At 50.2% G+C, this 24,663-nt stretch overlaps 1 protein-coding gene across 2 annotated transcripts in view; it reads left to right on the top strand.

Annotated features, from left to right (window-relative positions):
• Positions 1–24,336, top strand: part of LOC138295311 (NXPE family member 4-like) — a 237,565-nt gene extending 213,229 nt beyond the window's left edge. The window contains exon 7 of one of the 2 annotated variants that reach the window (XM_069233527.1): positions 22,493–24,336. In XM_069233527.1, coding sequence (XP_069089628.1) covers positions 22,493–23,028 — 536 coding nt within the window. In that variant the 3' untranslated portion in view covers positions 23,029–24,336. The remainder of the gene's footprint in view (positions 1–22,492) is intronic. The other variant, XM_069233528.1, reaches the window with a different exon arrangement.
• Positions 24,337–24,663: the final 327 nt, after the last annotated feature.

Here is a 24,663-nt window from a genome sequence, read left to right as displayed (position 1 = left end):
CCTCAAGCACCGCTGAACTGGGCCCTTCAAGTCAAGCACCGCTGAACAGGGCCCGCCGTCTCCAGCACCGCTCCGTTGGGGACCGCCGTCTCAAGCACCGCTGAACAGGGCCCCGCCGTCTCAAGCACCGCTGAACTGGGCAATCACCGCTGAACTGGGCCCTTCAAGTCAGGAACCGCTGGCCCTTTGGCAGACGTGGCAGGGCAGGATCCACTGTATGGACTGTTGAAACTGTGGCTTTGCTCTTCCCAGGATGGCCCAGTGGGCAGGCCACCCACTGTATGGACTGTTGAGACTGTGGCTTTGCACTCCCCAGGATGGCCCAGTGGGCAGGCCACCCACTGTATGGACTGTTGAGACTGTGGCTTTGCTCTTCCCAGGATGGCCCAGTGGGCAGGCCACCCACTGTATGGACTGTTGAGACTGTGGCTTTGCTCTTCCCAGGATGGCCCAGTGGGCAGGCCACCCACTGTATGGACTTTTGAGACTGTGGCTTTGCAATCCCCAGGATGGGACAGTGGTCATGGAGGCCCCTCGTGGATCTGGCGTCGTGTACTCAAGTGGCTGAGGTGCCCCCCCTTCCCTTCCCCCTGAGGTGCCTGTCTTTTTTCAATCTGATGCCCCTACAGTGTTCTCTCTGTGGTGATCTTGTTTTGGGACTGGGCCTTGCCCATTTGATTAGGACCCCGTGGTCCACGGACAGTCGATGGACTACTGAAAGTAGTTGTATATAATGTGTATATAGTTAATTTATTTTGTGCTCAATTATATGTAAATATTTTGAATATATCGGCCTGTTTGGTACCTATTCCTTTGGTCTTTGCATTATTTGGGGGGGGGGGTTTGGGGGTTGTAACAGTGATCTGTTGGAATACATTGATGTGTGTGTTGTAGTGGGTGTGGGTGGGTGGGTGGGTGCCGGTAACTTTTTCCCTCCCCTGTGTCGTAGGTGCAGTACTCACCGATTTCTTCCGCGCCGCCGGGCGTGCTCCTGGAAGAGGAGCAGGTATAGAAGTGCGGGGAGGACCTGGATCTCGGGTTCCATGCTCTCGAAATTCCGCGTAGAGTGTGTCGAGGTGAGCGTTTTCCCGTTTGTAGTCTGTTTCCGCCGCCTTTTTATCGGCGGGGCTCCCGCCCCGGAAAAGGTGGCGGATTGGTGGGTCGTGATCTGGTAGGCGGTACAATGTCTCCCGCCTGGCTGTTGGCGGTGACCGCCAAGCTGTTTGTTTGTACCGCCGTGGCGGTCGGATTGTTGAAGCGGCGGTCTCTGTTGGCGGTAACCGCCAGGGTCAGAATTCCATTTTTTGGACCACCAGCCTGACGGCGGAATGGCCGCCGCTTTTACACCGACCGCCAAGGTTGGAATGAGGGCCTTTGTGAGTGCTGGAGACACCATTACACATGTGCACTAGATATAGGTCAATACTTATATGTAGCTTCACAATGGTAACTCCGAATATGGTATGTAACCTAAGATCTTGTAATTGTCCCCCATTCCAAATCTGGAATTGGAGAGCCAATTCCATGCATCCTGGGGGCTCTACCATTGACCCCCCATACTGCCAAACCAGCTCTCTAGGGTTTTCTCTGCAGTTACCGCTGCTGCCACCCCAATGACAGTACACACATTCAGGCCACAAACTATGAGCACTGGGGATCTCAGTGAGACAGGCAAAAACAGACTTACATACATGTAAAAATGGGGGTAACATGCCAGGCAAGATGGTGCTTTCCTACACAAGTGCAAACATTAAAAAAAAAACATTGGCAATGTCAAATGATCTGGGTTTTATGTCATGCAATATACACTCACAAAAGCATACCATTCACATGAGCAACTCTTTTACCCTGCAATCACACAGGCACACCACTCACCCAGCACTCACACAGGCCCACTGCTAACCATACTCTCACACGGACACAACTCCCTCTCTACACTCATGTGGGTACACTGTTCACCGCACACTCACAACTCCCACTCTGCACTCATGTGGGTACACTGTTCACCACACACTCACAACTGCCACTCTGCACTCATGTGGGCACACTGTCCACCACACTCACAACTGCCACTCTGCCCTCATGTGGGCACACTGTTCACAACACACTCACGACTGCCACTCTGACCTCATGTGGGCAAACTGTTCACCACACACTCACAACTGCCACTCTGACTTCATGTGGGTACACTGTTCACCACACACTCACAACTCCCACTCTGCACTCATGTGGGTACACTGTTCACCACACACTCACAACTGCCACTCGGACCACATAAGGACAAACTGTTCACCACACACTCACAACTGCCACTCTGCACTCATGTGGGCACACTGTTCACCGCACACTCACGACTCCCACTCTGACCTCATGTGGGCACACTGTTCACCACACACTCACAACTCCCACTCGGACCTCATGTGGGTACACTGTCCACCACACACTCACAACTCCCACTCGGACCTCATGTGGGCACACTGTCCACCACACACTCACGACTCCCACTCGGACCACATAAGGACAAACTGTTCACCACACACTCACAACTGCCACTCTGCACTCATGTGGGTACACTGTTCACCACACACTCACATGTGCCACTCTGACCTCATGTGGGCACACTATTCACCACACACTCACAACTCCCACTCGGACCTCATGTGGGCACACTGTTCACCGCACACTCACGACTCCCACTCTGACCTCATGTGGGCACACTGTTCACCACACACTCACAACTCCCACTCTGACCTCATGTGGGCACACTGTTCACCATACACTCACGACTCCCACTCGGACCTCATGTGGGCACACTGTTCACCACACACTCACAACTCCCACTCTACACTCATGTGAGCACACTGTTCACCGCACACTCACGACTCCCACTCTGACCTCATGTGGGTCCACTGTTCACCACACACTCACAACTGCCACTCTGACCTCATGTGGGCACACTGTTCACCACACACTCACAACTGCCACTCTGCACTCATGTGGGCATACTGTTCACCACACACTCACAACTCCCACTCTGACCTCATGTGGGCACACTGTTCACCACACACTCACAACTCCCACTCTGACTTCATGTGGGTACACTGTTCAACACACACTCACAACTGCCACTCGGACCTCATGTGGGCATACTGTTCACCGCACACTCACAACTGCCACTCGGACCTCATGTGGGCACACTGTTCACCGCACACTCACAACTCCCACTCTGCACTCATGTGGGCACACTGTTCACCACACACTCACAACTCCCACTCTGCACTCATGTGGGTACACTGTTCCCCGCTCACTCACAACTGCCACTCTGCACTCATGTGGGCACACTGTTCACCGCACACTCACAACTCCCACTCTGCACTCATGTGGGTACACTGGTCACCGCACACTCACAACTCCCACTCTGCACTCATGTGGGCACACTGTTCACCACACACTCACAACTCCCACTCTGCACTCATGTGGGCACACTGTTCACCACACACTCACAACTCCCACTCTGACCTCATGTGGGCACACTGTTCACCACACACTCACAACTCCCACTCTGACCTCATGTGGGCACACTGTTCACCACACACTCACAACTGCCACTCTGACCTCATGTGGGTACACTGTTCACCACACACTCACAACTCCCACTCTGACCTCATGTGGGTACACTGTTCACCACACACTCACAACTGCCACTCGGACCACATAAGGACAAACTGTTCACCACACACTCATAACTCCCACTCTGACCTCATGTGGGCACACTGTTCACCACACACTCACAACTCCCACTCTGACCTCATGTGGGCACACTGTTCACCACACACTCACAACTGCCACTCTGACCTCATGTGGGTACACTGTTCACCACACACTCACAACTCCCACTCTGACCTCATGTGGGTACACTGTTCACCACACACTCACAACTGCCACTCGGACCACATAAGGACAAACTGTTCACCACACACTCATAACTTCCACTCTGCACTCATGTGGGCACACTGTTCACCGCACACTCACGACTCCCACTCTGACCTCATGTGGGCACACTGTTCACCACACACTCACAACTCCCACTCGGACCTCATGTGGGTACACTGTTCACCACACACTCACAACTCCCACTCTGACCTCATGTGGGTACACTGTTCACCACACACTCACAACTGCCACTCGGACACATAAGGACAAACTGTTCACCACACACTCACAACTCCCACTCTGACCTCATGTGGGCACACTGTTCACCACACACTCACAACTCCCACTCTGACCTCATGTGGGCACACTGTTCACCACACACTCACAACTCCCACTCTGACCTCATGTGGGCACACTGTTCACCACACACTCACAACTGCCACTCTGACTTCATGTGGGTACACTGTTCACCACACACTCACAACTCCCACTCTGACCTCATGTGGGTACACTGTTCACCACACACTCACAACTGCCACTCGGACCACATAAGGACAAACTGTTCACCACACACTCATAACTTCCACTCTGCACTCATGTGGGCACACTGTTCACCGCACACTCACGACTCCCACTCTGACCTCATGTGGGCACACTGTTCACCACACACTCACAACTCCCACTCTGACCTCATGTGGGCACACTGTTCACCACACTCACAACTGCCACTCTGACCTCATGTGGGCACACTGTTCACCACACACTCATAACTTCCACTCGGACCTCATGTGGGCACACTGTTCACCGCACACTCTCGACTCCCACTCTGACCTCATGTGGGCACACTGTTCACCACACACTCACAACTCCCACTCTGACCTCATGTGGGCACACTGTTCACCGCACACTCACAACTGCCACTCTGACCTCATGTGGGCACACTGTTCACCACACACTCACAACTGCCACTCTGACCTCATGTGGGTACACTGTTCACCACACACTCACAACTGCCACTCGGATCACATAAGGACAAACTGTTCACCACACACTCATAACTTCCACTCTGCACTCATGTGGGCACACTGTTCACCGCACACTCACGACTCCCACTCTGACCTCATGTGGGCACACTGTTCACCACACACTCACAACTCCCACTCTGACCTCATGTGGGCACACTGTTCACCACACACTCACAACTCCCACTCTGACCTCAAGTGGGCACACTGTTCACCACACTCACAACTGCCACTCTGACCTCATGTGGGCACACTGTTCACCGCACACTCACAACTGCCACTCTGACCTCATGTAGGCACACTGTTCACCACACACTCACAACTGCCACTCTGCACTCATGTGGGCACACTGTTCACCACACACTCACAACTGCCACTCTGCACTCATGTGGGCACACTGTTCACCACACACTCACAACTCCCACTCTGCACTCATGTGGGCACACTGTTCACCACACTCACAACTCCCACTCTGACCTCATGTGGGCACACTGTTCACCACACACTCACAACTGCCACTCTGACCTCATGTGGGTACACTGTTCACCACACACTCACAACTGCCACTCTGCACTCATGTGGGCACACTGTCCACCACACACTCACGACTCCCACTCTGCACTCATGTGGGCACACTGTTCACCACACACTCACAACTGCCACTCTGACCTCATGTGGGCACACTGTTCACCACACACTCATAACTTCCACTCGGACCTCATGTGGGCACACTGTTCACCACACACTCACAACTCCCACTCGGACCTCATGTGGGCACACTGTTCACCGCACACTCACAACTGCCACTCTGACCTCATGTGGGCACACTGTTCACCACACACTCACAACTGCCACTCTGCACTCATGTGGGCACACTGTTCACCACACACTCACAACTGCCACTCTGCACTCATGTGGGCACACTGTTCACCACACACTCACAACTGCCACTCTGCACTCATGTGGGCACACTGTTCACCACACTCACAACTCCCACTCTGACCTCATGTGGGCACACTGTTCACCACACACTCACAACTGCCACTCTGACCTCATGTGGGTACACTGTTCACCACACACTCACAACTGCCACTCTGCACTCATGTGGGTACACTGTCCACCACACACTCACGACTCCCACTGTGCACTCATGTGGGCACACTGTTCACCACACACTCACAACTGCCACTCTGACCTCATGTGGGCACACTGTTCACCACACACTCATAACTTCCACTCGGACCTCATGTGGGCACACTGTTCACCACACACTCACAACTCCCACTCGGACCTCATGTGGGCAAACTGTCCACCACACACTCACAACTGCCACTCTGACCTCATGTGGGTACACTGTTCACCACACACTCACAACTCCCACTCTACACTCATGTGAGCACACTGTTCACCGCACACTCATGACTCCCACTCTGACCTCATGTGGGCACACTGTTCACCACACACTCACAACTGCCACTCTGACCTCATGTGGGCACACTGTTCACCACACACTCACAACTGCCACTCTGCACTCATGTGAGCACACTGTTCACCGCACACTCACGACTCCCACTCTGACCTCATGTGGGCACACTGTTCACCACACACTCACAGCTGCCACTCTGACCTCATGTGGGCACACTGTTCACCACACACTCACAACTGCCACTCGGACCACATAAGGACAAAGTGTTCACCACACACTCACAACTCCCACTCTGACCTCATGTGGGCACACTGTTCACCACACACTCACAACTCCCACTCTGACCTCATGTGGGCACACTGTTCACCACACTCACAACTGCCACTCTGACCTCATGTGGGTACACTGTTCACCGCACACTCACAACTGCCACTCTGACCTTATGTGGGCACACTGTTCACCACACACTCACAACTCCCACTCTGCACTCATGTGGGCACACTGTTCACCACACACTCACGACTCCCACTCGGACCTCATGTGCACACACTGTTCACCGCACACTCACAACTGCCACTCTGACCTCATGTGGGTACACTGTTCACCACACACTCGGCAGAGTTTCAGAGCGCAGTACATATGTAGGTGTGAAAACAGCAGACAGCTGTCGACCAGGGAGGGACGGAAAGCGAATGTAGCTTGCAATAGAAGTATTCCAGGCTCATGTTACAGTAATTAAAAGAATGGGTAAAGTTCAATTAGATTAGTTAAATGCAGTGTTTGCGGAACAACCGGTTTACAATACATATGACTAACTCCTTGTGCAATCACTTGTAGACGTGACATAGCAGAAAAAATGACTAATTGGAGGTCTATATGAGTGAACTATACTATTCGATGTAGCGCAGATTGCTGAGTACAAACATTAAGGAGTCAGCATGTACATGAAATAAAGCAGTGACTTGTTCAAACACATGGGACTCAGAGGACAAAACCACCAGGAAGGGTCTGAAGAGAGGACAGAAAAAACATCATTGCATAGGACACCCAGCTCCTCAGAGTTTAGAGAGTAGCAATCAGCAACCAGAAGTCAGGGGTCGTTGGGATCAGAAGGTGTAAGAATGTTGTGCATCGCCAAGAATTAGCTGTGGAGGTCATTTGTCTCTAAATTGACTTGCTGTAGGTAGGAGGACAGGGTTCAGCTGGATGCTGTGATTTAAACACACAGGGATCAGTTTTCCTCAAGGTGCTGGTTCTTGGAGAGGTACATGAAGATTTAAAGGGAAGGGGTGTTTTTGATTTGAAACCTTGCCGGAAAAAGATCCCCAAAGTGTGCCTTTTTTGCTGAAATGAGAAGTGTCTTTGCATCAGAGTGAGCAAGAGCTTCTGCACTCACAGGGTCACACCACTCACCCTGCACTCACACAGGTGTACCACTCACCCTGCACTCATACATGCACACCATTCACTCTGCACTCACACAGACACACCATTCACTCTGCACTCACACAGTCACACCACTCACCCTGCACTCACACAGGTGTACCACTCACCCTGCACTCACACAGACACACCATTCACTCTGAAATCACACAGGCACACCATTCACTCTGCACTCACACAGTCACACCACTCACCCTGCACTCACACAGGTGTACCACTCACCCTGCACTCATACATGCACACCATTCACTCTGCACTCACACAGACACACCATTCACTCTGCACTCACACAGTCACACCACTCACCCTGCACTCACACAGGTGTACCACTCACCCCGCACTCATACATGCACACCATTCACTCTGCACTCACACAGACACACCATTCACTCTGTACTCACACAGTCATACCACTCACCCTGCACTCACACAGGTGTACCACTCACCCTGCACTCACACAGACACACCATTCACTCTGAAATCACACAGGCACACCATTCACTCTGCACTCACACAGTCACACCACTCACCCTGCACTCACACAGGTGTACCACTCACCCTGCACTCATACATGCACACCATTCACTCTGCACTCACACAGACACACCATTCACTCTGCACTCACACAGTCACACCACTCACCCTGCACTCACACAGGTGTACCACTCACCCTGCACTCACACAGACACACCATTCACTCTGAAATCACACAGGCACACCATTCACTCTGCACTCACACAGTCACACCACTCACCCTGCACTCACACAGGTGTACCACTCACCCTGCACTCATACATGCACACCATTCACTCTGCACTCACACAGACACACCATTCACTCTGCACTCACACAGTCACACCACTCACCCTGCACTCACACAGGTGTACCACTCACCCTGCACTCACACAGACACACCATTCACTCTGAAATCACACAGGCACACCATTCACTCTGCACTCACACAGTCACACCACTCACCCTGCACTCACACAGGTGTACCACTCACCCTGCACTCATACATGCACACCATTCACTCTGCACTCACACAGACACACCATTCACTCTGCACTCACACAGTCACACCACTCACCCTGCACTCACACAGGTGTACCACTCACCCTGCACTCATACATGCACACCATTCACTCTGCACTCACACAGACACACCATTCACTCTGCACTCACACAGGCACACCACTCACCCTGCACTCACACAGGCACACCGCTCACCCTGCACTCACACAGGTGTACCACTCACCCTGCACTCACACAGGTGTACCACTCACCCTGCACTCACACAGGTGTACCACTCACCCTGCACTCACACAGACACACCATTCACTCTGAAATCACACAGGCACAACCCTCACCCATGTGCACCACTCACTACACTCACACAGACACACCATTCACTCTGCACTCACACAGACACACCATTCACTCTGCACTCACACAGACACACCATTCACTCTGAAATCACACAGCCACAACACTCACCCATGTGCACCACTCACTACACTCACACAGACACACCATTCACTCTGCACTCACACAGACACACCATTCACTCCGCACTCACACACACACCATTTGCTCTGAACTCACACAAACACAACACTCACCCATGTGCACCACTCACTCTGCACTCAGACAGATACATCACTCACCCTGTACTCACACATGTGCACCACTCATCCTGCACTCCTATAGGCACAGCACTCACCCTATACTCACAAAGTGCACTACTCACTGCACTCACGCATGCACTCCACTCACCCTGCACATACACAGGTGCACCACTCACCCTGCACTCACACAGGTGTACCACTCACCCTGCACTCACAAAGGCACACCACTCACGCTGTACTCACACAGCACACCACTCACCCTGCACTCACACACATGTACCACTCACCCTGAACTCACACAGGCGCACCAGTCACCCTGCCTTCCAAAGGCACACCACTCACCCTGCACTCACACAGGTGTACCACTCACCCTGCACTCACACATGCACACCATTCACTCTGCACTCACACAGGCACACCATTCACTCTGAAATCACACAGGCACAACCCTCACCCATGTGCACCACTCACTGCACTCACAAAGACACACCATTCACTCTAAAATCACACAGGCATAATCCTCACCCATGTGCAACACTCACTCTGCACTCAGACAGATACATCACTCACCCTGTACTCACACAGTCACACCACTCACCCTGCACTCCTATAGGCACACCACTCACCCTATACTCACAAAGTGCACTACTCACTGCACTCACGCATGCACTCCACTCACCCTGCACTTACACAGGTGCACCATTCACCCTGCACTCACAAAGGCACACCACTCACGCTGTACTCACACAGCACACCACTCACCCTGCACTCACACACATGTACCACTCACCCTGAACTCACACAGGTGCACCAGTCACCCTTCACTCACCAAGGCGCACCACCTGCCCTTCACTCAGTTTAGAGGGTAACAATCAACAACCAGTAGTCAGGGATCGTTGGACTTAGAAGGTGTAAGGATGTTGTGCATCACCAAGAGTTAGCTGTGGAGATAACTTGTTTCTAGATTGCTGTAGGTAGGAGGACAAGGTTCAGCTAGAAGGTGTGATTTAAACATAGGGATCCATTTCCTTCAAGGTGCAGGTTCTTGGAGAGGTACATGAAGATTTAAAGGGAAGGGGTGTTTTTAATATGGTGAAGGGGGCATCCATACTCTTGAAACCTTGCCGGAAAAAGATCCCCAAAGTAAGCCATTTTTGCTAGAATGAGAAGCGGTGAATGATCTTCAGTCTTTGCATCAGAGTGAGAGCTTCTGCGCTCACAGGGTCACACCACTCACCTTGAACTCACACAGGCGTACCACTCACCCTGAACTCATACAGGCACACCACTCACCCTGCACTCACACAGGCACACCACTCACCCTGCAATCACACAGGCACACCAATCACCCTGCATTCACACAGATGTATCACTCACCCTCCACTCACACATGTGCTCCATCTACCCTGTACTCACACAGAAAAACCACTCACCCTGCACTCACAGGGACATACCATTCACTCTGCACTCACACGGACACACCATTCACTCAGCACTCACATGGACACACCATTCACTCTGTACTCACACTGTTCACACTGACACACCATTCACTCTGCACTCAGACAGGCACACCCCTCTTCAGCCCTTAGACAGGCACACCCCTCCCCATCCTTAGACAGGCACACCCTACCCCTGCACTTAGGCAGGCACACCCCTCTTCAGCCCTTCGACAGGCACACCCCTCCACATCCCCTCCTCCTCTTCTCACAGAAGCACACCAGTGTAGGAGGCTGGCCTGGGTGTAATGGGTACCTTGGGTACTTACACCTTACACCAGGTCCAGTTATCCCTTATTAGTGAAATGTAGTAGTGTTCTAGCAGTTTAGGCTGATAGAGGTAGCTGTAGCAGAGCAGCTTAGGATGAACTAGGAGACATGCAAAGCTCCTGCAATACCACTATAGTTACACAGTACTGATACACAATAAAAGACAATACTCAGTGTTACCAAAAATAAAGGTAGTTTATTTTAGTAACACAAGGCCAAAACTATCTTAGAGGCAATACTCCTTCTCGAGGTAAGTATTAATCACAATATATACACTAGACGCCAACATAAGGCAAGTAATTAGACATAGGATAGTGCAAACAATAGAAAATGCTATAGAATGCAATAGGAGAAAATAGGTCTAGGGGCAACCAAGAAAGTAGAATACGAATCACAAATTCCCCCCTAGGCAAGTGTAGTGTGTAGAAAATCACTGGGAGAGTAAGAAAACAACAAAGGTGAGTAAAATGCCCCACCCCAGAGCCCAGGAACGTAAGATTAAAGTACTGCAAGTTTCCTTAGGACACACTACAAGTCATGATTAGAGTTACTGCAAGATTTAAGCAATACTGCACACAACAAATGGTGGATTCCTGGACCTGAAGACCTGTAAAGAGATGAGACCCAGTCCAGAAGTCGCAGAAGATTCCAGGAAGGACAGCTTAGAAGATGGTGAAAAAGAGGAGTCTCCGGTTGGAAGAAGACTACAGAAGAGCACCAAGGAAGCTGGTTGCGGGTTCCTGCATGATGCAATAGATGTCACATGTGGAGATGTTGGATGCAGGTGAGTTTCAGTGCGGGATTCATCCAACAAGCCTTGGTTCAAACAATGTTGCGGATTGCGTCAAGTGGCGCTGCCTGGACCAAGGAGGGACCTGGGGGCCTCAACTCAGACTGAGGAGGCAGAGGGGGCTCCCAACACTGGGGGGAACCCACAGATGACCAGGCAGCACCCACGGAGGTCCAAGGACACGGGGACAAAGAAGGTGCAAATTGCAGTTGTTGCAGCACTACAATAGAAGGTCCCACGCCGCCAGAGAAAAACTCAGCGAGTTGAGCATCGCAGAACAGAGTGCTGGGGACCTGGGCCAGGCTGTGCACGAAGGATTCTTGCAAATAGTGCACAGAGGCCTCAGGAGGTGAAGCTGATGTGGTGCACAGGGGTACTGTCGCAAACAGGGAAGGCAAGCTCTTACCTCCTCCAAATTTGGCCAGCAGGGCCTTAGAACAGTCTGTGTCGAAGGGGTCTACCACCTGTGTTCCAAGGAGCATGCTTGTTACCAGGAGGGGAGGCCAAGAGAACCGGTTGTCGTCTTAGAAGGTGGCTGCTGGAGCAGGGAAATGCCTCCGTCACTCCACGGGAGATTTATTCGGTCCTTCTGGTGCAGGGTGAAGACAGGGAGTCCCCAGAGTGTGCACACTGTGGAAACTGTTGCAGTTGCTGGCTGGAGCTGAAGTTGCAGAGTGGAAGTAGCCCTTCTGTATACTTTGTTGCAGTTACAGCGGTTCCTGGAGCAGTCTGTGGTTGATCCGAGGTCAGAGGATGAAGTAGTAGTTGCAGAGGATTCCTGATGGAAACTTGCAAGCAGAATCTGAAGAGAAACCCACAGGAGAGACCCTAAATAGCTCTAAGAGGGGGATTGGCTACCTTATCAGGTAAGGACCTATCAGGAGGGGTCTCTGACGTCACCTGCTGGCACTGGCCACTCAGAGCCCCCCAGACTGCCCCCACACCTTGTAAAGCAAGATGGCTGAAGTCTGGGACACACTGGAGGAGCTCTGGGCACCACCTCTGGGGTGGTGATGGACAGGGGAGTGGTCACTCCCCTTTCCTCTGTCCAGTTTCGTGCCAGAGCAGGGGAGAAGGGGTCCCTGAACCAGTGTAGACTGGTTTATGTAAGGAGGGCACCATCTGTGCCCTTTAAAGCATTTCCAGAAGCTGGGGGAGGCTACCCCTCCCCAGCCTATAACACCTATTTCCAAATGGAGAGGGTGTAACACCCTGCTCTCAGAGAAAATGCTTTGTTCTGCCTTCCTGGGTCTGGGGTCCCAGACCCCAGGAGGGCAGAACCCGATCTGTGAGGTGGCAGCAGCTGTAGCTGTAGTGCAAGCCTCAGAGAGCTGGTTTGGCAGTACAGGGGGTCCATAGTGGAGCTCCCAGGATGCTTGGAATAGGCTCCCCAATACCAGATTTGGAATGGGGGGACAATTCAACGATCTTAGACACCTTACATGGCCATGTTCGGAGTTACCATTGTGAAGCTACATATAGGTATTGACCTATATGTAGTGCACGCGTGTAATGGCATCCCCGCACTCACGAAGTCCGGGGATTTGGCGCTGGGCAGCGTGGGAGCACCTTTGCTAGTGCAAAGGTGCTCTCAGACTTAGTAACTTTGAACCTAGCCTTCAATAAATGAAGGTTAGACATATAGGTGACTTATAAGTTACTTAAGTGCAGTGAAAATGGCTGTGAAATAGTGTGTGCATTATTTCACGCAGGCTGCAGTGGCAGTCCTGTGAAAGGGTTTGTCTGAGCTCCTTATGGGTGGCAAAAGAAATGCTGCAGCCCATAAGGATCTCCTGGAAACCCAATGCTCTGGGTACCTAGGTACCATATACTAGGGACATATAAGGGGGGTCCAGTGTGCCAATTGGAATTGGTAAATGAAATCAGTAGCCTATAGTGACAAATTTAGAAGCAGAGAGAGCATAAGCCCTGAGATTCTGGTTATCAGAGCCTCAGTGACACAGTTAAGCACTACTGACAACACACACATTAGGCCACAAACTAAGAGCACTGGGGTCCTGGCCGGCAGGATCCCAGTGAGACAGACACAACACACTGACACTGAGGAGTGGAGTCATCTATTCTCTTGGGTGAAGTCTTCTGGCAGCATTTTGGAGGAGTTGTAATTTGCATGTGATGAATGTGGTGCACCAAGGTACAGCCGTTGACTTCAAGCTTGGAGACTGTGAGTGTGAGGATAGATTCTAGGCTTTGTTAGTATCCAAGCTCTGGGACGCTGCAGCGTAGAGATTTCATCATGTAGAAGGCACTCTGTTTGACATTATTAAAATGTGGTATCAAATACAGGTCTGAGTCCGTGGTTACCCCTAGGTTTCTGACTTCTCTTGATATTGTTGAAGGGGCCTCATGTTCCTTAGGCCATATGGCGGTCGACTTGTTTCTTTGTCACTGTCCGCAGCTCACAATCTCTGTCTTTGTATATTGAGCTTTAGGTGGTTATTCATCATCCGTGTGCTTACGGCCCGAAGATTGTTATCAAGTTTTAAATCTCCTTACTCAGGGCACCTGTGCCTAAAAGCACTTGTATTATAATTGACCTCTCAACACATCTCCACAGAACAACAATTAGAATTTCCTGATTTTTGAGTTGTATGATTCTGCTTTTTTAAATGTATTGACTCCTTTGAATTTCTGCTTTGTCTTTATCTAATTTATGGTCACAGCAAATAAATTGCTGTCATGAGGTCCTATGCAGTTGATATACTAAATGCATAATAGTTGGTGAACATGCGTGGTAGTGTTTTTACTGGGAGAAGTGTGAGAACGCGGGGTGGTAGGAATTTTGCGGATCTTCCTAGATTGCAGAATTTTTCTACACAGAAATATGAGGAACACCTGTCATTTAGCCAAAGTTTGGTGTTTGCAGGACATTCTGAGAGATAAAAGATGTTGGGATCCACGTAAGTTACACCATCCCAGACTTCACTAGGGGCCTCATTTACGAGGCCCTGGGTGCACACTGTGTAGGAGGCTGGACTGGCTTGTAGTGAGTACCAAGGGGTACTTACACCTTGCACCAGGCCCAGGTATCCCTTATTAGTGTATAGGGTGTCTAGCAGCTTAGGTTGATAGATAATGGTAGCTTAGCAGAGCAGCTTAGGCTGAACTAGGAGACGTGTGAAGCTACTACAGTACCACTAATGCCATATGCACAATATCATAGGAAAACACAATACACAGTTATACTAAAAATAAAGGTACTTTATTTTTATGACAATATGCCAAAAGTATCTCAGTGAGTACCCACAGTATGAGGATAGCAAATATACACAAGATATATGTACACAATACCAAAAATATGCAGTATAGTCTTAGAAAACAGTGCAAACAATGTATAGTTACAATAGGATGCAATGGGAGCACATAGGGATAGGGGCAACACAAACCATATACTCCAAAAGTGGAATGCGAATCATGAATGGACCCCAAACCTATGTGACCTTGTAGAGGGTCGCTGGGACTATTAGAAAATAGTAAGGGTTAGAAAAATACCCCACCCCAAGACCCTGAAAAGTGAGTGCAAAGTGCACTAAAGTTCCCCCAAGGACATAGAAGTCGTGATAGAGGAATTCTGCAGGAAAGACACAAACCAGCAATGCAACAACAATGGATTTCCAGTCGAGGGTACCTGTGGAACAAGGGGACCAAGTCCAAAAGTCACAAGCAAGTCGGAGATGGGCAGATGCCCAGGAAATGCCAGCTGTGGGTGCAAAGAAGCTTCTACTGGACTGAAGAAGCTGAGGATTCTGCAAGAACGACAAGGTCTAGAGACTTCTCCTTTGGAGGATGGATCCCCCACGCCGTGGAGAGTCGTGCAGAAGTGTTTTCCCGCCGAAAGGACGCCAACAAGCCTTGCTAGCTGCAAGTAGTGCGGTTAGCGTTTTTGGATGCTGCTGTGGCCCAGGATAGACCAGGATGTCGCCAATTTCGTCTGGGGACAGAGGGGAAGCCGAGCAAGACAAGGAGCCCTCTCAGAAGCAGGCAGCACCCGCAGAAGTGCCAGAACAGGCACTACGAAGAAAAGTGAAACGGTGCTCGCCTGAAGTTACACAAAGGAGTCCCACGTCGCCGGAGACTAACTTAGAAAGTTGTGCAATGCAGGTTAGAGTGCCGTGGACCCAGGCTTGGATGTGCACAAAGGATTTCCGCCGGAAGTGCACAGAGGCCGGAGAAGTTGCAAAAGTCGCGGTTTCCAACAATGCAGTCTGGCGTGGGGAGGCAAGGACTTACCTCCACCAAACTTGGACTGAAGAGCCACTGGACCGTGGGGGTCACTTGGACAGTGTTGCTGGATTCAAGGGACCTCGCTGGTTGTCGTGAGAGGAGACCCAAGGGACCGGAGATGCAGCTTTTGGTGCCTGCGGTTGCAGGGGGAAGATTCCGTCGACCCACAGGAGATTTCTTCACAGCTTCTGATGCAGAGAGGAGGCAGACTACCCCCACAGGATGCACCACCAGGAAAACAGTCGAGAAGGCAGCAGGATCAGAGTTACAGAGTTGCAGTAGTCGTCTTAGCTACTTTGTTGCAGTTTTGCAGGCTTCCAGCGCGGTCAGCAGTCGATTCCTTGGCAGAAGGTGAAGAGAGAGATGCAGAGGAACTCTGATGAGCTCTTGCATTCGTTATCTGAGGAATCCCCAAAGACAGAGACCCTAAATAGCCAGAAAAGAGGGTTTGGCTACTTAGGAGAGAGGATAGGCTAGCAACACCTGAAGGAGCCTATCAGGAGTCTCTGACGTCAGCTGCTGGCACTGGCCACTCAGAGCAGTCCAGTGTGCCAGCAGCACCTCTGTTTCCAAGATGGCAGAGGTCTGGAGCACACTGGAGGAGCTCTGGGCACCTCCCAGGGGAGGTGCAGGTCAGGGGAGTGGTCACTCCCCGTTCCTTTGTCCAGTTTCGCGCCTAAGCAGGGCTGAGGGGTCCCTGAACCGGTGTAAACTGGCTTATGCAGAATTGGGCACATCTGTGCCCAAGAAAGCATCTCCAGAGGCTGGGGGAGGCTACTCCTCCCCTGCCTTCACACCATTTTCCAAAGGGAGAGGGTGTAACACCCTCTCTCTGAGGAAGTCCTTTGTTCTGCCATCCTGGGCCAGGCCTGGCTGGACCCCAGGAGGGCAGAAGCCTGTCTGTGGGGTTGGCAGCAGCAGCAGCTGCAGTGAAACCCCTGAAAAGGCAGTTTGGCAGTACCAGGGTCTGTGCTACAGACCACTGGGAGCATTGAATTGTGCCAACTATGCCAGGATGGCATAGAGGGGGCAATTCCATGATCTTAGACATGTTACATGGCCATATTCGGAGTTACCATTGTGAAGCTACACATAGGTAGTGACCTATGTGTAGTGCACGCATATAATGGTGTCTCCAGCACTCACAAAGTCGGGGAATTTGCCCTGAACAATGTGGGGGCACCTTGGCTAGTGCCAGGGTGCCCACACACTAAGTAACTTTGCACCTAACCTTTACCAGGTAAAGGTTAAACATATAGGTGACTTATAAGTTACTTAAGTGCAGTGAAAATGGCTGTGAAATAATGTGTGCATTATTTCACTCAGGCTGCAGTGGCAGGCCTGTGTAAGAATTGTCAGAGCTCCCTATGGGTGGCAAAAGAAATGCTGCAGCCCATAGGGATCTCCTGGAACCCCAATACCCTGGGTACCTCAGTACCATATACTAGGGAATTATAAGGGTGTTCCAGTAAGCCAATGTAAATTGGTAAAATTGGTCACTAGCCTGTTAGTGACAATTTGAAAGTAATGAGAGAGCATAACCACTGAGGTTCTGGATAGCAGAGCCTCAGTGAGACAGTTAGTCACTACACAGGTAACACAGTCAGGCACACTTATGAGCACTGGGGCCCTGGCTGGCAGGGTCCCAGTGACACATACAACTAAAACAACATATATACAGTGAAAAATGGGGGGTAACATGCCAGGCAAGATGGTACTTTCCTACACACTGTGCCACCGGAGGGTCATTTTTGTTGATGCTCCAGTGACACAGTGTGCCAGACCATATTTACTAGGTCAAGCAAAGCCACCTAGTGTGGCTTTTCATGCCATTCTAAACCTGGGCCCAGTAAACTGCGTGAAAGGGGTGTTCCGTGGGGGTTGCTGTGGGTGTTCCCACGCAACACCCATGGAACGCTAAAGATTCTGACACATTCCCAAATTTGCAAGTCTGGGAATGAATCAGATTCCTACAACACCTCAGAGATGGCGTACAAGTTATGCAACAGGGAGAAATATAAAAGCCCCAGACACACCAGGGGGTTGGAGACTGCATTGTGTGAGGGCAGGCACAACCCTTTCAGGTGTAAGTGACCACTCCTCCCTCTACTCCAGCCTCGATGGCTCATCAGGCAATGCAGGCTACACTCCAGCTCCCTTTGTTTCACTATCTAGAGGAGATTCACAAATAGCCCAATGATCAGTCTGACTGGGACAGGGAATCCACAATCAGGCAGAGTCACAGAATTGTTTAAGCAAGAAAATGCCTACTTTCTAAAAGTGGCATTTTCAACCAGACAATTTAAGAGCCAACTTTACCAAAAGATTTATTTTTAACTTGTGAGTTCAGAGACCCCAAACTCCACATTTCTATCTGCTCTCAAAGGGGAACTGCACTTTAAGAAAATTTAAAGGCAACTCCCATGTTACCCTATGCAAGAGATAGGCCTTGCAATAGTGAAAACCGAATTTGGCAGTATTTCACTGTTAGTCAGTACATGTCCCACCTTTAACATACACTGCACCCTGCCCATGGGGCTACCTAGGGCCCACCTTAGGGGTGTCTTATATGTATAAAAAAGGGAACGTTTGGGCCTAGCAAGTGGGTACACTTGCCAGGTCGAATTGGCAGTGCAAAACTGCACACACAAACACTGCAGTGGCAGATCTGAGACATGTTTACAGGGCTACATATGTGGGTGGCACAACCAGTGCTGCAGGACAATTAATCACATTTGATTTACAGGGCCTGAGCACCTCTAGTGCACTTTACTAGGGACTAGGGACTTACTAGTAAACCAAATATGCCAATCATGGAAAAACAGATCAACAATACAATTTACACAGAGAGCATATGCACTTTAGCACTGGTTAGCAGTGGTAAAGTGCCCAGAGTCCTAAAGCCAGCAAAAACTGGTCAGAAAAAAAAATGTACTTGCCAGGCCCAGAACTCCCCTTTTACTACATTTAAGTCACTCCTAAGATAGGCCCTAGCTGGCCCTAGGGACAGGGTGCTGTGTATGTAGAAGGCAGGACATGTGCCTAGTAGCGTGGGCTGGCCTGGTAGTGACAAACAGCCTATTTGGTTTCTCGCTGCTGTGAGTGCTGCCTTCTCATAGGATTGCATAGGAAATGCCCTGCCTTATGTCTAGGGGGCATTGTCTGATTTATGAGGGGTAGCGTAGGCATGTTTGCTATGGTTGTAATGGTAGTGAGAAATGCTGCTTATTGGTGTAGGTGGATTTTTATTACTGTTATAGAAACGCCACTTCTAGAAAGTGATCATTTCTCTGTGTTTATGTCTCTAGTGTTTTGCAGCTTGACTCCAATCCACGCCTGGGCAGACTGGCAGCTGGGCTTTGTGCATACTTTTTAGACTGCCAGTACACAGGGAGGGTGGAGGTATCACACAAAGGACTCATTTACCCCAACTGATGTCTGAAGCCTGTGTTGCAGGAGAGAGGGGACACTCCTAGAACCAGTTGTAACTGGTTGGAACGTCCTCTTCCCCTCATTGAAAATGCTTTGCAAAACTTAGTATAAGTACAGGGAATTTTTCCCCATAAAGACACACAAGAAACATAGTTGAAACTGGACACAGAATGCTGCTGGATGGACTCACCAGGAACCGCCTTGGACTGCTGCTGTTGTGCTGACCTGTGACCTGCTGAGTCACTAGGAGGAACTGCCACTGACTGCATTCCCTTTGTGCTGGCCTGTTGCTAGGCCCTGCCACCCTGAGCTTCATTTGTGTTCCCAGAGGCTGGGTGCTGTGGTTCCTGTCCTCTGCGACCATTGGCTTTCAGCGCAAGGATAGTAACGCACAGAAAGGCTCCTGTAGAGGAGCAGAGTGCCTGAGGAGCCCCTCCTGTCACCTCATTTGAGCACAGGGAGTAGCGCTCTATTTGCTGCCTCAGTGCCTTGAGGGTGCCTTGGTTTATTTATCCTAGCGCACGGAGAACATTTTTTGTTTTAATTGCTAGGTACTTTGAAAGTGCTTTCTCTGTTCTCCCGAACAAGGTGAACCACAGCTGCGACCCGGGCATTCATTGTGTCAAAGCGCACTGCACTGGTGCCCCCAGGGCACGAAGACATGAAGCCTAGAGCAAGCTCGCTCCGAAGAGTGCCTCTGGGGCCCCATCTGACCCAGACTGCTGTTTGGCTTCACCGCTGCAGCCGGGGCAGGCTGTCTTTAGGCTTGCGCACTGCGTCAGGTGTGGCTCTTGTCTGGGTGGGGAAGAGGCCTCATCGGAGGCCCCCCGCTCCACCAAGGTCCCCAGAGAAGTAATGGACAGGACGGGCTGGGGAGAAGGCCTCATCCCCACCCCAACGTGCCCCACCAAAGGAGATCATACGGGTGGGGTGGAAACCTCGATAGAGGACCCCGCCACACCGCCCCCCCCCCCCCTATTTGTGCAGGAGTCACGAGCGGGGCAGAAGCCTCATCGGAGTTTACCCACACCACTGAGTCCCCTTCCTTTGGTTTCCCTGCCTCCCGTGGGGGAGGACCGTGACCCCGGGGGTCTCGAGTGACAGTGAGCGCCCAGGTTCGGGTGTCGGTCCCAGGAGGGGCCCCTTTCAAGGGATGGAGGGGGTAGGTGTCACCCCCTCCCCTTCATCAATCACCAGGCAGCCCCCGTTTTGGCGTTCAAGTGCACTGGGGGCCCCCTATGCCCTACACCGAACAGAGAGGGGTCCTGTAATAGGACATGATGAAGACATGATTTGGATAATTTGCCAGGTACTCTCTGATGGTCCTCTTGATGGGCATTTATGAGAATGTGCTTGTCATGATGTCATTTATTTCCTGATATTCCGGTTTTGGGCCTTTACGATGATTTTATGACGTGTGCACTATTCTAGTAATGCTTACATGACTACTGCTTATGCTGCAGAATAATCAGTAACTAGTGTGTTATATTTGACCACTGCTGGTTTCTGCAGAGTAACAGTACTGTGCAATGTTCTGACAACTGCTTGGGTAGCAGGGTATTACTTACATGTTGTGTTTGGTCTAATAATGTTGTGTACAATCCAGTTTATTTTGGTTGGTGTTGTGTTTCCTTTGTGGTGTGTGTAGTGCGTCACGTGTGTTGTGTGTGTTGTGCACTCGCTTTAGACATTGCCTCTGGGATAGGCCTGACTGCTCGTGCCAAGCTACCAAGGGGGTGAGCAGGGGTTACCTTGGGTGGTTAACTTCCTCACCCTGACTAGTGGGTGGATTCTGCCTGGCTTAGGTGCATACCGTAACCAACCAGAAAACCCATTTCTAACAGGCATGAATTGTGATTATTAGGATAATGAAAGATACCACTATTATTGCAGTGACTAGGAAAGTGGAACAGATAAAAAGTCCCACCATACTGTCACAATAGTTAATCTAAAACCCCTACCTCCACTGCTATAAATCCACATGAGAGCAATAGCAGTGTTATCCCTAATCTGCCCATCTAAGCTCCAGAAGGGAACCCCATACCTGTGCAATAGATTAGAGAAGAGGCCTGTTGGTCTGCTCGGAGTCCTCCCATGTGGATGGAGAGAAGACGCAGAACTGTGACGACAGGGTGCAGCATAAGAGAATCCATGAGATGTATTCCATTTACATCCTATAAATGGCAAACTGAAGGACTGCTGTTAATTCCATCATTAATTTAAGCCACAAATTCAGAAACAATTACAAACATCTATAAAATGATATAGACTCCTCTGAAAATCTGATGGACGCACCAGGAACACATTTAGTAAAGTGAGCTCAAGAAATCTCTCAAAGCCCCTTTCTATGTATTATATGTTGTGCTGAAGCGAGGTCTGATAGACAGCTGTAGCCAGACCTAAAGTGCACTAGAGACTCATGACAGTGCAGCAGTCTGCTTAGCAGGTCTGTTTGCAGTAGGGTAAAACAAGTATAGGTACTCCAGTACATTCCTTTTCATTTGGTAAGAGATGGTAGCTGTTTTGGCCTGTGGGGGAGGGAGCAGTGGTTGTTGCAGTACCAGGGTTATTACTTCCTGTTTAATAAACTTGTGTGCTGATACCACCTACGTCTGATAATCAACTGGTTCTAAAACTCACGTCCGAAAGATTGCAAGTAATTGTGCAATTCCTGGGGAAGCACTTGGAAATAGTAATAATAAAATGAAAGACTTATGTTAAGTTGAAAGCTTGTCGTCACTCCTTATAGCCTTTTTAGCTTGCCACGTGGCCGATACTGCTAATCCATGTCTTGGTTATTTCAGCCTTAAAGGATCTTGACCTGTACGACGAGGGATGGCAAAAGTCACTTCTGAAGGTTGATCCAGACCGGAACATCCAAATTCGCTTCCAGAAACATGGGGACCCCTTTGTCAGCATGGCCTTCTACTCAGTGCTGGAGAACCCGACCATCCCGGAACAGATTGCGCAGGTGGGCGGGAATAAACACACTATGATTGTCTTCACTGCTGCCACCCACTTCAAACCCTTCCCCCTGCATATCTTCATCCGCCGTGTCATCAATATTCGCAAAGCCATCCAAGAGCTGCTCCTGAGGAGCCCGAACACCAAAGTTGTCCTCAAGACTGAAAACACCAGTTTCCAAGACCACAACTTCGAGAAGATCAGTGACTTCAATGGCTACGTGCAGTACCTCGTCATGAACTGGATGCTGCAAGGCCTGGACATCGGCACTGTGGATGCCTGGGACATGACCATAGCCATGGCCACTAACAATGTGCACCCACCGCCCAACGTCATCGAGAATGAAATTAACCTCCTGCTAACGTTCCTCTGTTGACCCCTGCAGAAGACGCTTAGGGACACATTTATGCTCCTGTTGTGTTGCGTCACTTTTTGTGATGCAACAGTGGTGCAAACCTTTCAATCGTAGTTAGTTATGTGGCTTTGAATGGCCTTATAGATATTGAGTAAGGCAATGTACCACTAATCACTGCTTTGCCTTACTCTGCCCAAGGAAGGTGCTCCATGGGCATCACAGTGGGTGTTCCCATGCAGCACCCATGGATATTGATGCATCCCCAGATTTACAAACCTTGTAAACATGGGGATACACCACAATCTTACGCCTCCCAGCAGAGACGTTATTTCTCCTCGTTACTTCCTCTTTCTATGTGTGCTGGATTCTGTAGCCTCCCAGGCCTGTCCAGAAACGATCCTGCATGCAATCATGGTGCAAGGGTGCCTGCATTGGCGCTAGTCTGCTCAAACGGCACCAGTACAGGGCAAAGGACAGGAATGCACCGTGTGCCATAGATATGGAGCGTTCCTGCCCTTTCCTTTTGACGCAGGCAGTGCAGGAAAGTGACTTGCTGTGCTGCCATGTGCCAAAATCCCATAAATATGGGCCTTATTCTACTAACCTCCTCTGTGCTCGGACAGAGGAGCAACACCTGAGGAAAAGCACAGGACCAAGTAAAATGCACTAATCTTAGAGTGAATTGTTTCATTTCCTGGGAATGTAGTTCAAGTGGCTCTGGAGAAAGCGATGTGAATGGAAGCTCTCCACTCACATCCATGGCACACAGGGCGGGCTCGGCAGAACCCCTAAAGATCCATTTGTTTTCACACTGTTCAATCAGAGACTCAATCTTTAATTGCATCTGGACCTCGCACTCTGGGCATCCAGAAGAGGTGAACATGTCAGAAAGTTCATGTTTAATGTTTGTACTGCCAGTGTCTGAGAAGTGTGCATTTAAGCAGCAGAAAAGATGTCTTATTCTTCCATCCACCTGAATATGAGTAGGATTTATCCGAAAGCCCCACTGCACTACCAGTGAGGGCAAAACTGTGGAAAAAATGACCTCAGCCTTCTTTTCATCATCATTTCATTTATGACCTCTTTGTTATATCCTCACTACATGCAGATGAGATGATCTGGACCAGAGGGCTGGAGCAGAACTCTTCCGTTTTCCATGTCTGTGTTATTTTGAAGTGAGGGTGACCTTCTTCCTTTCACTAATAAAGGCGGTCCTCCCGTTCACCACTGTAGCCAACATGTAACGATGTCATATTTCTGCATTGACGGAGATCCTATATTAGAATGGGTAGATCTCCAGTTTTCTGTTAAGCTCAATTAAAACCTATTAAAAAAGCACTGAAGAGAATATTTGTTTTTTTTCAACATCGATGGGGGGGGTGGAGCAGGGTGTCCCCCAAGGGCCTATCCCATCCTGAGCCTAGTCAACCTGTACATCGAGCCACTTGGAGTCCTCCTTAAGAATGCAGAGATCTTCTATCATCAATATGCAGATGACACACAGCTATATCTCAAGGTCTCATCACCAATCAACATCTTACACCTCATCATCAAATTCGGTTCATGACTGGAGGATTTCTCTTCACTTAAAAGTGCACCCTTCTAAAACTGAATTCCTTCTCATCTCCCATTTCAGATGGAGACTTTCGTAACAAT

This window comes from Pleurodeles waltl, chromosome 5 (assembly GCF_031143425.1).
Source record: "Pleurodeles waltl isolate 20211129_DDA chromosome 5, aPleWal1.hap1.20221129, whole genome shotgun sequence".
NCBI lineage: Eukaryota > Metazoa > Chordata > Amphibia > Caudata > Salamandridae > Pleurodeles > Pleurodeles waltl.
Note: the sequence above shows the minus strand (reverse complement) of the source record. Positions and strands in the feature narration are given on the sequence as shown.